Source organism: Tachyglossus aculeatus, chromosome 14, assembly GCF_015852505.1.
Source record: "Tachyglossus aculeatus isolate mTacAcu1 chromosome 14, mTacAcu1.pri, whole genome shotgun sequence".
Taxonomy (NCBI): domain Eukaryota; kingdom Metazoa; phylum Chordata; class Mammalia; order Monotremata; family Tachyglossidae; genus Tachyglossus; species Tachyglossus aculeatus.
The window spans coordinates 6,116,318-6,130,607 of NC_052079.1; the positions used below are offsets into that span (position 1 = coordinate 6,116,318).

Genomic DNA, 14,290 nt, shown 5'->3' on the forward strand with positions numbered 1-14,290 from the left:
TAAGGCATTTGTGTTTTAACCTCTGTATCTATGCAGATACACTAATTCCCATTTTGTGCTTGCAATTGCTTGCTGCCTGTCTCCCCCATTGGATTGCAAGTTCCTCCAGGGCAGGGAGCAGTTTTTTCACTTGTTGCCTCTTTTGTGTACACAGCAGGTGCTTATTCAATACTAATGATGATAGTGATGGTGATGATGATGATGATGATGTTGTTGAAGGACAGAGAGCCCTTTTTCTTACAGCTTTCCTAGAGATGATGGGGAACTTCCCTGGACCTTGACTTTCAATGCTTCTGCTTCCTCTCCTCCCCCTACTCCACTACAAAAAGGGATCTTCAGCCTGGATGATGAGATTCCACTATTGGTGCCATGAGCCCTTTAAGACTGTCACTGAATGATGAGCAGTGAAGCTGCAGGGCCTCAGTCCAATATTCAACAATCAGGAAGCTTTCACTATTGTTGCTCCTACCATATGGAGAAATGGCACGAGCTGCAATTCTAACCTCGAACGGTCAGGTGGTCTGGATTTTGAAAAGAGATAGAAGAATCTATTCTTCCCTGAAAATTACTTCACAATAAGAGAATGAACAAGCTTTTCCCTTACAGAAGGAACATTAGTATTATAGAAAGGTTTGGGTGTTTTTTTTAACATGAGGCATTGTTCCACTTGATTTCAGGATTAGTAATCAGGCATAGCACGTCTCAGGCACTTTACATATTTAAACCAAGTTCACCTCTGTTTCCCTTTCCCCATCTGGTTTGGCTTTCACGATTGGAGGAGTCTGCATGTTTCAAAGAGGTGTTGCATTGACGTATCGCTACGGGTATATTGGGGAATAAATTAAGTTGTTCAGTGTCTTCAGGTCAGCAGGTCTGGGAAGCAGAAAAACCCATTTGAGCTGAAGAGTTGAAGTGTTGGTTCTTAGCCCAACAATTCGCAAGTTGTGGGATTTAGAGCAATCGGAATCTGCATGAGAGTCTGCCACCTACTACTACTGTAGCTCTTAGCTTGCAAAGTGCTCTTTAGCCCACAATTTACCGTTTGTTTCCTCTGCCTGTGAAATGTGAAAGGTAGAATTTACCTCTCAGAGATGCTGAAGATTATAGAGCAAATGCTTGTACAGTGTATTGAGCGTGGTACAACACCTATTCTCACTGCAGTTTGGATATAACAGGACCGGAAGAGTTAGCGTACATTCTCATAACATGGGACTCTTCTGATATAACACGAACCACATGTTGGCACCAGTAGACAGGAAGTTGGCACCAGTAGACTGATGTCTAAAGAAAAAAACAGTGACGTTATTTTTGTAGTGCTTTCTAATCAGAGAAGACACCATCCCCACCCTATATCAGGAGAGCATTCTGTGAGGTAAGGGAGAGCAGGTATCTTCTCCCCATGTTACAGATGAGGAAACAGAGGCATAGTTCATTTAAGTGACTTGCCCAGTATCACACAGTGATAGAGATGAACATATAAACCGGACCTGTGCTCCATCTAGGTTTGGCACCTAAATCTGGTCCATGTCATGTAGCAGCATGCCGTGTCAATCGAGGTGTGATTCTGCTGTGCTTCCCCGTGTCTGCTTCAAACTTACTGAACTGTACCATTCAGGACCTTGCCTTGTGTTTTAGAATCAGTGTTTGCTATCGTGTAATTTTCCCATAACACCAAGCCCACATTATAGGTTCTCCCTGTACTGAATTACCTTTTGATTAAATACATCTTAAGGCCACAGCATTATTGGGGAGCGGTAGTTAATTGAGATTAAAAATGGCTGACAAGAATTTATTTGGGACCAATCTAAGTATTTTAATTGACATTTGTACAGCAGTTGGCTTGAGAAGGTTTTTTTCCTCATCTGGTCTGTCTGGGTAGTCAGAGTTGATTTTGTTTGAATGGGAAAGACTGTGCCTATATTAGGTGGGTTTTGACAGATTCCAGCCCTGCACCAGCTCAGACGCCTGTGATGGTAATGAAATGTTAATCTTTCGAACTCATTAGTGGACAATCTGATTTGTGTTCAACATTGTCTACACTTTCGATGAGCCTATTTCACAGCCACACGGTCAGAGGAACTTGTTTGGATTGAGGCCAAGGTACCATAGCGCAATAGACCAATGACCGAGTATAATCACAGGAATCGTTTGTGGCAGTGGCAGGTTTATCAGCTGTGGGGGTTTCATGGCTTTCTACTGGGAATTGGCACAGTGTCAGAGCTCAGAATTGCATGTGTGTCACGGACGTGATCCGAAAATTTGTCACTCTGACTCGCTAGCGAGTTCAGAATGTTTCTCCTTGCCAAGGCAGTGTGTCATGATTTGTCCTGTCCAATCTGACTGGCTGGAATCTCTCCTCGTCCCTTCACAGAATTTTTAGCTGTCATAAAAGATGCTTGATGATTGGTTATGCACCAAAGCCCCTTGGCATAATCCCTAGCATTGCTTTTTTATTCACATTGGCAGAAACCCAACTCTATCCTTCATAGGTAATCCTCTCTTTGTGCTTGTCTTGCTCCCAGTTTTTGTTTATGTAACCTGATAGGGGTTATGTCATCTGTTACAGTAAATCCAGAATTTTGTTGAAACCAGGTCTCTAAAAAAAAACCGGTATGATAATTCTCTAGGAGAATTTCTCCCTAAGAGAAACTGGAATACAAATGCTTTTGCATTTTCTATTTTGCATATTCTTTCTAAACTGGTCCCCACAAGCTAGAATTAAAGCCTAGAGTTCAGTTGTGGAGAAATTCTAATTTGGGCATTTCAGAAAATTTTTTCTAAAATGAACTCATAAACAGTCACAGCAGTTGAGAAATATCAGCTGAGCCAGGGTCTAAATGAGGATAGGGTCAGGGGGTAGAGAAGGGCGAGTGGAGAGAGAGTTGACCTACAGAGTAGGTGGGGCCACAAACAGAGTTGAGGGAACAGTGTATATGGGTGTTGACAGAGCTTGAATGGAAGCAGAACAAACTGAAGGGGAAACCTGGGCACTACATTTCCCAGTGCCTCCTAGAAATGAGCTGATCGCCTACTTGGGCACAACCTCTCCTTTCATGAGAGAGTATTCTGGGTGACTTCCATGCTTTCTTCCTATGTGAGTTTGCAAACTAGGGCAAGTTACTTAACTTCTCTTTGGACATCAGCTTCCTCATCTGTCAAACAATGGATCAAATACTTGTTCTCCCTCACCCTTAGTTGGTGAACCTCATGTGGGGTGGGGGCTGTGTCTGACCTGATTAACCTGTATCTTAGAAAAGCAGCATGGCTTAGTGGAAAAAGTATGGGCTTGGGAATCAGAGGTCATGAGTTCTAATCCCGGCTCCGCCACATATCAGCTGGGTGACTTTGGGTGAGCTACTTAACTTATCTGTACCTCAGTTACCTCATTTGTGAAATTGGGATTAAGACTGTGAGCCCCATGTGGGACAACCTGATTACTTTGTATCTATCCCAGTGTTTAGGACAGCCCTTGGCACATAGTAAGCACTTAACAATTACTATTATTATTGTTATTATTATCATCTTTCCCAATGCTTTGCTTGACACGTAGTAAGCATTTAACAAGAGTTATATAGAAGAGTTGACTTAAATGTTGACTTGATGATGAAAGGATTTGTTAAGCACTTACTGTGTGCTAAATACTTTATATGGGTGGGAATAATATTAATATTGTTTCATCAGCTCTCAATTTTTTTCTTAAGTAACATTGTGTTTTATATCGCTTTTATTGTTCCTTCCCATCATTACCAAACTATTATGGTATTATCTTGTTTGAAAAAACAAATGCCAAGCTTATCATGAAATGGTGCTCTTCTAGTTTGTGACAATATATTGAAATGCTTTGGGAATGTCTGACAATCCAAGATAAGAAAGAAAGCCAGCGTAATAGCTAGACATGAATTGAATGTTGAAGTATTAGGTCTAGAATAATAATATAAAGGAACTGACTATTAGTCTCACTATAATGCGGTTATGGCATCTACTACAGCTGCTGTTGCAAAGGAGGTCTTGCCATTTTCTTCAAGATAAGCTACAATGGGTCACTAATTCAAATCTGTAAATGGGCTTCTACCATTAAAAGCCTCATGTTAAACTTTTCTTCTTGGGAACATTTATTTTTAACAAATTTGCTGTGAATGTTTTTCACTGAAGGAAGAATGGAGAATATATACCAAAAAGTCAGAATTCTCTCTTCCTTGTGTGCACTGTTTGCCAATGGGTTTGTTCCCTGTTTTTTTAACCTGCCCCTTGGTTTCCTGATTTTTATAGGATAAAGAAAAAAAACAAACCACTGTTATAGCCTTAGTGGTTTACAGGTTTCTTTTCCCCTAAATTTAATCTGTTTGAGGACAGTGTTCACACCATATAAAAAGAAAACATATATTATAAAATATATTGCAGATGGTACTGCATATTATGAAATAGATTATGTACATGTGAATAGTCTTATTGGTCATTGTCAGTGTTTGTCAACTGTCCACGTAGTGATGGCCCTATTCAACGCCAAGAACATTGTTCGACACAGCAATTCGAAGTGCATGGTTCTGGTGATCCTATGAAGATCCAAAATCTGTTTCTACAACAGTGCTCAGTAGCTTAGCCCTGAGGTGAATCCCTACATATGCATCGGATCAGACATATATTTCCAGCTGAAGCTCAATTTTACTCTCTCATGCATTGATCTAGCAGTGTACTCCCACCTTTGTTCTTCTGAAAGGGCCTTCATCGGTAGCAGTTTGTGGAAGCCTCTGCAAAGACCTGGATTCTGCTTCTGCCAATATCTCATCTCACACTTTGTTTTCCCTATAACAGCTTGGTTTGTTTCCTCAACTGGGTGTGTTGCTACAACAGCAGCCCTGTCACTGCTCAACTGTTCCTCAGGTGTACATTGTTCTGTTGAGGGTCCTTTCGAATAGATTCACTGTTATGACTGACTCCTTGCACTTCTATCGTTGTCCTTCTGCTGTTTTGTTGTAATAGGGCAGGAACCATGTCTTCTACTTGCCTCATGTTTTCCTAAGCACTCATTACAGTGTTCCTCACAGAACTTGCTCTCAATGTCTCTTATTGATTGTTTACTTTCCGAAGCACTCGGTGGAATGCTCTGAATGCAGAAGGCATTCTGCGTAGATCATTAATCGACACCTGACACAGCACACAATTTTCTGCACACAATTAGTGTTCAGTAGATACTATCGGTGGGTTGATGGATGGAAACATCAGTCGGATTGCTAGCATCCAGGATATTCTTTGTATCTTCCATGTTTCTCCCAGCTAGAACTCCACCTCCCTTGACACAGCCTTATTGGTGTTGGCATTATTGGTGTGAGGATGGACAAGAAGAGAGAAAGAGGCAGTAGAAAAGAAATTTATAGGTTTATTAGCCTAAAGAATCTGAAACTAGTGGTTCTCTGCCCACTCAGGAACATTTTTGCAGTCTTAAATGTGTATGGAATATTTTGTTTATATTTTCATACATTAGCTAAAGCTAGGTGAGGTGCTCAGTAGTATTTATTAAGCACTGCCATTTGCAGAGCACTGTATTTCGAGCTTGGCAATTAGTGGAATTAGGCACTTATTAGCTGCCAAACACTGTGCTAAGTGAATCAGATCAAAGTCATTCATGGAGCTCACAGGCTAAGGAAGGAGACCCTGTTACCATCTCACATCAAAGTGTTGCTCCCTTTATTGCTTTCTCGGTATAGAAATCAGTGACACCTCTTTTAAATGTCAATTTAAAACATTCCCTAGTAAAAGTTGAATGTTAGAATTGGAACTGGTTATGGTCACTAGCTTCATGTCAACTCGTTGGAAGATAAGTAATAATTGTATTTATTCACCTACATTTACAGAGCCAGCTTTGGTGAATGTGCCTTTGAGAACCTGTACATATGAATGTTATCAGGAAATTCTTTGTGCGCAATGGAAAACTGCAAATAAGTTTAGCCCAGAGAGACTTGGTTAAAACCACATTTTCACTTTTCTTTGAATAACAGGATAAATGTCATACTTGCCGATAAAAAAAAAAAAGTCAGCTTGCCAAACATTTTATTTTCACCTCTAGAATTCTAAATTGTATTTATAAATATTTATGTTTCTGAAGTTTGAGGGTTTAGCTACACAACCAGAAGCATGGATATATATTGAATTATGGTAGGCACTAGGGGTTGATGAGCAGGCATTATGTTGGGCATTTACTTCTGTTTCTCACTGAAACTCTAAGCACAGAGGCATGGAACATGGAAATAACCCATCTGAACAACATTAACTGAACATTTTAGGATGTTTCAGCTTCACTTTCCATTTTGAGTGCAGTATGGAATAAGAGGATGATATTTTCTCTAAGGTTACTTTGTAGAATTCCAATGTTCGCAGTGGCAGATTCCAAAAAAGCATTCACAATGGCAAGATGAATGTGATTCTGGTCTCTAGAGAATGAAATACTCTTTCGGTTAGTTTCCTAGAGGACAGAGTAGGATCAGACGGGGATTATGTTTTCCAGTTCATTTGTAATGATTGTAATTATGGTATTCGTTCAGCCCCCGAGTGTGGCGATAAGCACGGAGTTGGAAACAAGGTCATCCAATCAGACACAGTCCTTGTTCCACACTGGGTTCATCATATTGTATGTCCAGTTTTTGGAAGAGGATGAGGGCCTAGAGAAGTTAAGTAACTCACCCGAAGTCTCACAGTGGTGGAGCAGGGCCTGGTAGCTAGCTCCTCTAAATCCCAATCATGTGCTCTTTCCATTAGACCACCATGCTCCCAAGTACTTAGTATAATGCTATCACAATATAACAAAGGACAGCTTTTTGTGTGTGTACACTCTGGCTGGGGCTGTCAACTCCTGTTTGGTCTTTTCAGCCACACACATACTCGTAAGCGAACTTCACCACCAGTGCTGTCTTCTTCTGCAAATATACATCATCATCAATGTATTTATTGAGCACTTACTATGTGCAGAGCACTATATTAGGCGCTTGGGAGAGTACAAGACAACAGAGTTGGCAGACACATTCCCTGCCCACGACAAACTTACAGCCTAGAGGGAGAGAAGGACATTATATAAATAAATAATTTACTATATATAATTAGAGGTATGTACATAAGTGGAGAAGCAGTGTGGCTTAGTGGAAAGAGCACAGGAGTGAGAGTCAGAAGATGTGGGTTTGATTCCCGGCTCCACCACGTGTCTGCTGTGTGACCTTGGTCAAGCGACTTAGTTTCTCTGTGCCTCAGTTGCCTCATCTGTAAAATGGGGATTAAGACTGTGAGCCCCTTGTGGGACAACCGAATGCCTTGTATATACCTCAGTGCTTAGAACAGTGCTTGGCACCCAGTAAGTGCTTAACAAATGATATTATTATTATTATTATTATTGTAAGTGCTGTGGGTTTGAGGGTGGGGTGAATATCAAATGCATCAAATACATAGTAGATTGCTCTGGGTATGGAGATGCTTAATGCCTGATTGATTCTTCTGACTCCTTGTGTAGCATTGCAACATTGGATGGGATGCAGCCTATGGAGAAAAATGATCTTACAGCCCTCTGCTCTAGGTCAATCCTTGGTGGTGCTTGGGGTTTCTCTGGCCTGTAATCCCTGTCTGTGGCTGTGGAACTGAATATAGTCACCTACCTTTTCAGTAGCAGATGTAGGCCATGGTGTTCTTTTCACAATGAGAAGCAGCATGGCCTGGTGGACAGAGCACAAGCCTGGGATTCAGAAGAACATACGTTCGAATTCCAGCTCCTCCACTTGTGAGCAAGTCACTTACCTTCTCTGTGCCTCCGCTCCCTCATCTGTAATTTGGGGATTCAGACTGTGAGCCCCATGTAGGACATGGACTGGGTCCAACCTGATTGGCTACCATCTACTCCAGCACTTAGTACAGTGCCTGGCACGTAGTAAGTGCTTAATGAATCACATTTTAAAAAACAGCCAAAATACAAGTGTCACGAGATCATTTTTGGTAGTCATGAATTGAAAAAACTGGCATCCCATATGAAATGCACCTCTCTGCCAATTTTGTCTGGACAACAGATCCTCTATACAGTGACCCCCAGGCCTGCCTTACTAGCTTTTTGCTCTTTTCCAGGAAATTTTCTCCAAACCCCTCTTTCATGTCGAGATGGTGGCCTGACCCAGAATCACATGACTACACCGGGGGCCACATACATTCCTGTATGCCAATATATATGCAGGCACCTGTGTATTAATACTGCTCTGATTCAAAGATGATGATACAGAGGATTCCATTTTTATCTATTTGTACAGCAGTTGAGGCCGATAAGATTAATGCCTAACTGACAGTGCCTTTGTTTCTGTTTTCTCTCATCCATCAGGACGTGCACATGACTTGTTTTCCCAGGGGTGGTGATGAGTTGCACGAGCTATCTGCACTCTCTCACTCAGCCCCCACGTGAACACAATTGAGAAGCACAATATTTGAATAAGGAGAAACACTGCTTTGAGTTAAACAATATAGAAACACTTACCTCATCCAGATACAGCTTGTGTTTGCTTGCAACTTTAAATACTGCAGGGCAAATGAACATTCAACTCTAATATAGCTCTTTCTTCAGAGAAAGATACAAAAAAACCCCTTAGAAACACACAGAAACAAGAAACCCTGAAATGAGAACACACAGATTTAAGGCCAAAGCTATTTTCTGAAATCATTCTATGGCTGCTGGTATAGTTTCCATCCCAGGTAATGCGAAACTTTACTGTGGCAGGTTTCACCATCAGCAGAGATTTACCACTGATTTTGAATGGATTTACATTTAGAAATTCACATGACACCATTGCTGGTGGTTGCTGTTTTCTTTTTGGATGGCGTTAGGTTCTTTCTGCCTGCTCTTCTGGGTATGTGAACCGTACGCTCTGTATAGTTCTGAGGAGCAGCGTGGCTCAGTGGATAGAGCACAGGCCTGGGAGACATAAGGACCTGGGTTCTAATCCTGGCTCTGTCCCTTGTCTGCTGTGTGACCTTGGACAAGTCACTCAACTTCTCTGTGCCTCAGTTATCTCATCTGTAAAATGAGGATTAAGACTGTGAGCCCCACATGGGACAAGTGTGTCCAACTTGATTAAATTGTAACTATCCCAGTGCTTAGAATGGTGCTTGGCACATAGTAAACACTTAAAAAGTACCGTAATTATTATTATTAATTATTGTAGTTTGTTGCTTTTTGGAATGTTTTGCTGAAAAGATGATTGCACATTTTATGGCTCAGGGTTTTATCTTTATATTTTTACTTGGAGATGGCAAAGGCCTTCCAGCCTGCTTCAGATCAACCATATTATCATTCTTATTATTATTACCATTATCACACTTGTTAAGCCTTTACTATTTGCCAGGTGCTGTTGTAATTGCTGGGGTAGATACTATCAGGTCAGATACAGTCTCTGTCCCACATGGGGCTCACACTCTTTTCCCCATTTTATAGAAGGGGTAACTGAGGCCCAGAGAAATTGAGTGACTTGCCCAAGGTCACACAGCAGACATGTGATGGCTGGGATTAGAACCCAGGTCCGTCTGATTCCCCGGCCCATGCTCCTATCCACTAGGCCAAGCTGCTTCTCTATGTCTTCATGTTGGCAGAAATATTCTTCCTCCTTCTCATTTTCCTTGTCTGTAGTCTGCCTAGAGGAACTGCTCACTAGAGTGCGAAATGAAACTGAAATTAAAATGGGTTTCCTTTAGAAATGGCTAGTCAGTATTGGACAAACTGTGTCAGCCACAATCACAGTGACTGCAATGATCAGTACTGAAGGCCATCAGAAAGACTAAGGATTTGGCAGATTTTAATTCAGAATAGAAACCTAGGGCAGAGGAAAGAAAATGAGGCTACAGGGTTCACGTTGAAGTAATTTTGAAATCTCCTTTTGATCTTTAAAAATAGATTATAAAAAATGGTCAATACCATGAGTATGTGTCTGCCATTAACCCTTTTTCTGAATCCATTCAAACTGATGATGTGCTGAAGAAGGCCAGGAAAATGGAAAACTGCATTGTTTACATCGATTGACTATAAAAATGAGAAAAAAACCCCAAAGAACCCAATACCCACATAGATTACTACTTAGACTGTGAGCCCCATGTGAGACAGGAATTGTGTCCAACCTGATCAACTAGTCTCTCCCCCAACGCTTAGAACAATGTTTTATACATAGTAATAATAATAATTATGGTATTTGTTAAGCACTTACTATGTGCAAAGCACTGTTCTAGTAGCGCTATAACAAATTTATCATAATGTAATAAATTACCATGTATTTACCTATGTATATTAATGTCTGTCCCTCTAGATGTTGAGCTTGTTGCAGGCAGGGAGTGTGTCTGTTCATTGTTAGATTGTAATAATAATAATGGTGGTATTTTTTAAGCGCTTACTGTGTGCCAAGCACTATTCTAAGTGCTGAGGTAGATACAAGGTAATTGTCCCATGTGGGTCTCACAGTCTTAATCTCCGTTTTACAGTTGAGGTAACTGAGACACAGAGAAGTTAAGTGACTTGCCCAAAGTCACACAGTTGGCAAGTGGTGGAGTCAGGATTAGAACTAATGACCGCTGGCTCCCAAGCCCATTCTCTTTCCACTAAGCCATACTGCTTTTCCCAAGCACTTGGTACAGTTCTTTGCACACAATAAGCGCTCAATAAATACGATTGAATGAACGAATGAATGAACAACTACCATAGGCTGAAGTCTAGAGGAACCATCTCTAAGTAGGCGTATGTGTTTTAATGTTTATTTCAGCATCACCATCAATCAAGCTCTTGGTGGATGATCCAATAGTTGTCAACCCCGGAGAGGCCATCACGTTAGTTTGTGTCACGACGGGAGGAGAGCCCACCCCTTCCCTCACATGGGTCCGATCCATCGGGGCTCTGCCTGAAAAGACTGTCCTGAATGGAGGAACTTTAACCCTACCCGCCATCACTTCCGAGGATGCTGGGACGTACAGCTGCATCGCCAATAATAACGTGGGGAATCCAGCCAAGAAGTCTACCAACATCATAGTGAGAGGTAAGCTCTGGCCGGGAGACGAGCATTAGCCTATTTCTTTTGGAGTTTCTGCGCCCACCCTGGGAGCAAGGAAAGAGTCTTTACAGTGGTCCACGGCGGGGATTCCCACTGCGTTTCCAGGAGCATATCGGGGAAGTGAGGGAGGAAGGGTGGGCAGAGGAGAGGGGTTTCTGATTTGTCTCCCAGGAGCCACTATGCCCACGGGGTGAAGCAGCCCCACATGGCTAAGGGTCACTGCTCCTCCTCCTCCTCCTCTTCTGAGGACTCTTTAGGTCCGGGGAGAAGACGGCATGCTAAAAGTGTTTAGTGACTTAGCTGGATGTATTGGCAGCTAATTTGATTTGACGAATGCCTTTTCTGGGTTATAAACTTCCCATTATAAGATCCAGTCCCCAGTCTGAGAGGATATAAGATTATAAGGTCCAATTGCTTATCTAAAAGATGGGTTTGCTCTCTTACTCCCACTGGCATGGCTTCCCATTTGATTCTGGCGATAGCTCCACAGCTTTGTGAGCCGGGCTCTAAGACCATGTCATCGCAGGCCTCTCCTTATGAGACCTGAATGTTTCCAGTCAGGACTGAGAAGGCCCAAAATGGCCCCTCTCTGGCCTATTAGCTTCTTTTGAAGCCTGTCCCCTCCCAATCGCCATCTCTCCTGATGTTCTTACCCCACTTCACTCCCCCACATTCCGAATGGCAAGTTGGCACCAATGCCTGCAGGTGCATTGGGTTAACTAATGATCCTGGTATTTTTGTACCCTAGCCTGCTTTATACTTGTTTTTCTTATGGCTTTTACTGTCTGTAAATAATTTTTGTCTGCCTACATCATTAGATTGCAAACTCCTAGAGGGCAGGAGGTGTATGTCTTGCTACTGAGGAACTCTCTTACTCCCACTGCCATGGCTTCCCATTTGATTCTGGCGATAGCTCCACAGCTTTGTGAGCCGGGCTCTAAGACCATCTCATCGCAGGCCTCTCCTTATGAAACCTGAATGTTTCCAGTCAGGACTGGGAAGGCCCAAAATGGCCCCTCTCTGGCCTATTAGCTTCTTTTGAAGCCTGTCCCCTCCCAATCGCCATCTCTCCTGATGTTCTTACCCCACTTCACTCCCCCACATTCCGAATGGCAAGCTGGCACCAATGCCTGCAGGTGCATTGGGTTAATTAATGATCCTGGTATTTTTGTACCCTAGCCTGCTTTATACTTGTTTTTCTTATGGCTTTTCCTGTCTGTAAATAATTTTTGTCTGCCTCCATCATTAGATTACAAACTCCTAGAGGGCAGGAGGTGTATGTCTTGCTACTGAGGAACTCTCCTAAACACCTGGTGCAGTGTCTAGCATACAGTAGGTGCACAATATTGCTCATTTGATTGAGTCTACATTCTTGGCCAAAATATTTAGACCCCCTTGTATAGACCTAAGTCACATCATTAAAAGCAACTACATTTTATTTATCAACCAGACTTGGGAGATTTTGCACTATTTACATAATAAAACTATAAACAAATCTTGATCAAGAATTAGGTCAATTAAATCTATAATCAATGTATTTTCAACCGGTAAAGAAAAATCCAGAGTTCCATAATAAACCCCTTCTTCCACGCACTGTCTTTAAATGGATCATCTTATATAATCAGCCCAGAATAAAGCAACCAAAAGAGCAAAAATAAATTGCAAAAAAGACATGATAAAGTCTTGAGCTCTAGTTGAAAGTGTGTCACAGATGGATGCCTGCATATAGTGAGGAACGAGATTTGGAGAGTACTGGGCCCAGAATGGAAAAACTCCATGTTTTTCTAAATTACAGGATTTATCAAAAGGCTTCACTCCCATCCATCTCTATTGCTGCGTTGGGGCAGGTCATCTTTCATGTTGACAATTCCTGTAGTAATTACTGCTGAAAATACTGATACCGGCAACTCTTAATTATCTGCACTAATGGGACATAGGGAGTAACACAGAGATTGAAAAATATAGATATCCAGGAGCCTCTTGGTATCTATCAGTTTCTTCTCTGGCACTTTAAAGAACTAGCAAAATGGACTACCAACACTGAGCAGGAGGAACTAATGAGCAGCAACAGGTGGAAGGAAGAAGATAATCGAGGTCTTGGATAATCCAGACACGGGATTATGAGTCCCAGATTAAGTGAACGTTCACATGAGCTAAGTGAAAATCAAACATTAAATGCAAGCAGAAACACTCCTAAAGTAATCCCACTGCTTTGCTCTCTTCTGATTAAATTCCCCTCTTTGGATGGATGAGAATGTACCTCAAGTTTCTCCACTGTTTCATTTTCCTTTTTATTTTATTAAAAAAAAATAAATTATACTAGGGCTTGGTAGTATTAGCTTTACTTGTAAGACTACATTCAATTTCATTTAGTTGGTGAACAACTAGTGGTCAAAAAAAAAAAACCATCTGAGTGTAATCACAGACTGTCCAGGTCAGCAATCAAAGTTTGGTCTTTCCAGTCTCATTCAATCATATTTGTTGAGCGCTTCCTGCGTGCAGAGGACTATACTAAGTGCTTGGGAGTGTACAGTACAACAATAAACAGACATAAATAGGGCCAATCTGCCACCAAACTCAGTGCTATTAAATCTTGCAGGAAAAGTAAAAGGGAAACTGCTTAAACAATTTAACTGTGAATCTTTAAAGTGTATAATAATATAGTTTCTTCATGAAATTTTGTACTGAGTTGAATGAATGAATTGCAAAATAGTGGAACGTCCTTGGCTATATCAAATCAAGCAGTAGCATTTATTGAGCATCTACTCTACAAATCACTGTACTAAGTGCTTGGCAGACTTTCCGATGGCTAAAAATACCTCCCTTTACCAGGTTCTAACTCCTGAAACTGGTTTATAATTCATTCCAATCTATTGAAAAGAATGTCATATTAATGATGGCTTTAGGGAAAGCAGGAAGGGGCTGACCATTGGGAGAGAGGGAAAAGACAGTACATCCATGAAGAAACCACTTTTTTAGCCCTGACCTAAAATGAGCTCCCTCTTTTTCTTTTGATGAGAGTGCGTGCTGTACATCTGATGACCACATGTCCCTGTTTAAATGGGATAGTCCTTGACTTGGCTGTTGTGAACAGTTTTATGTTGCCAACTTGTACTTCCCAAGCGCTTAGTACAGTGCTCTGCACACAGTAAGCGCTCAATAAATACGATTGATTGATTGATTGATTTTAGAAAGAAATGCAGTGCCCCAGAACTGAGATCTCTAGCGTGTCTGCTGTGCTG

The 14,290-nt window shown here is 41.5% G+C and overlaps 1 protein-coding gene across 2 annotated transcripts in view; it reads left to right on the forward strand.

Annotated features, from left to right (window-relative positions):
- The window catches only part of MDGA2 (MAM domain containing glycosylphosphatidylinositol anchor 2), a 460,928-nt gene that overhangs the window by 303,891 nt on the left and 142,747 nt on the right, over positions 1-14,290 (forward strand). For both annotated transcript variants that reach the window (XM_038756395.1, XM_038756396.1), the window contains one exon: positions 10,764-11,033. In XM_038756395.1, the coding sequence (XP_038612323.1) occupies positions 10,764-11,033 (270 nt within the window). The remainder of the gene's footprint in view (positions 1-10,763; positions 11,034-14,290) is intronic.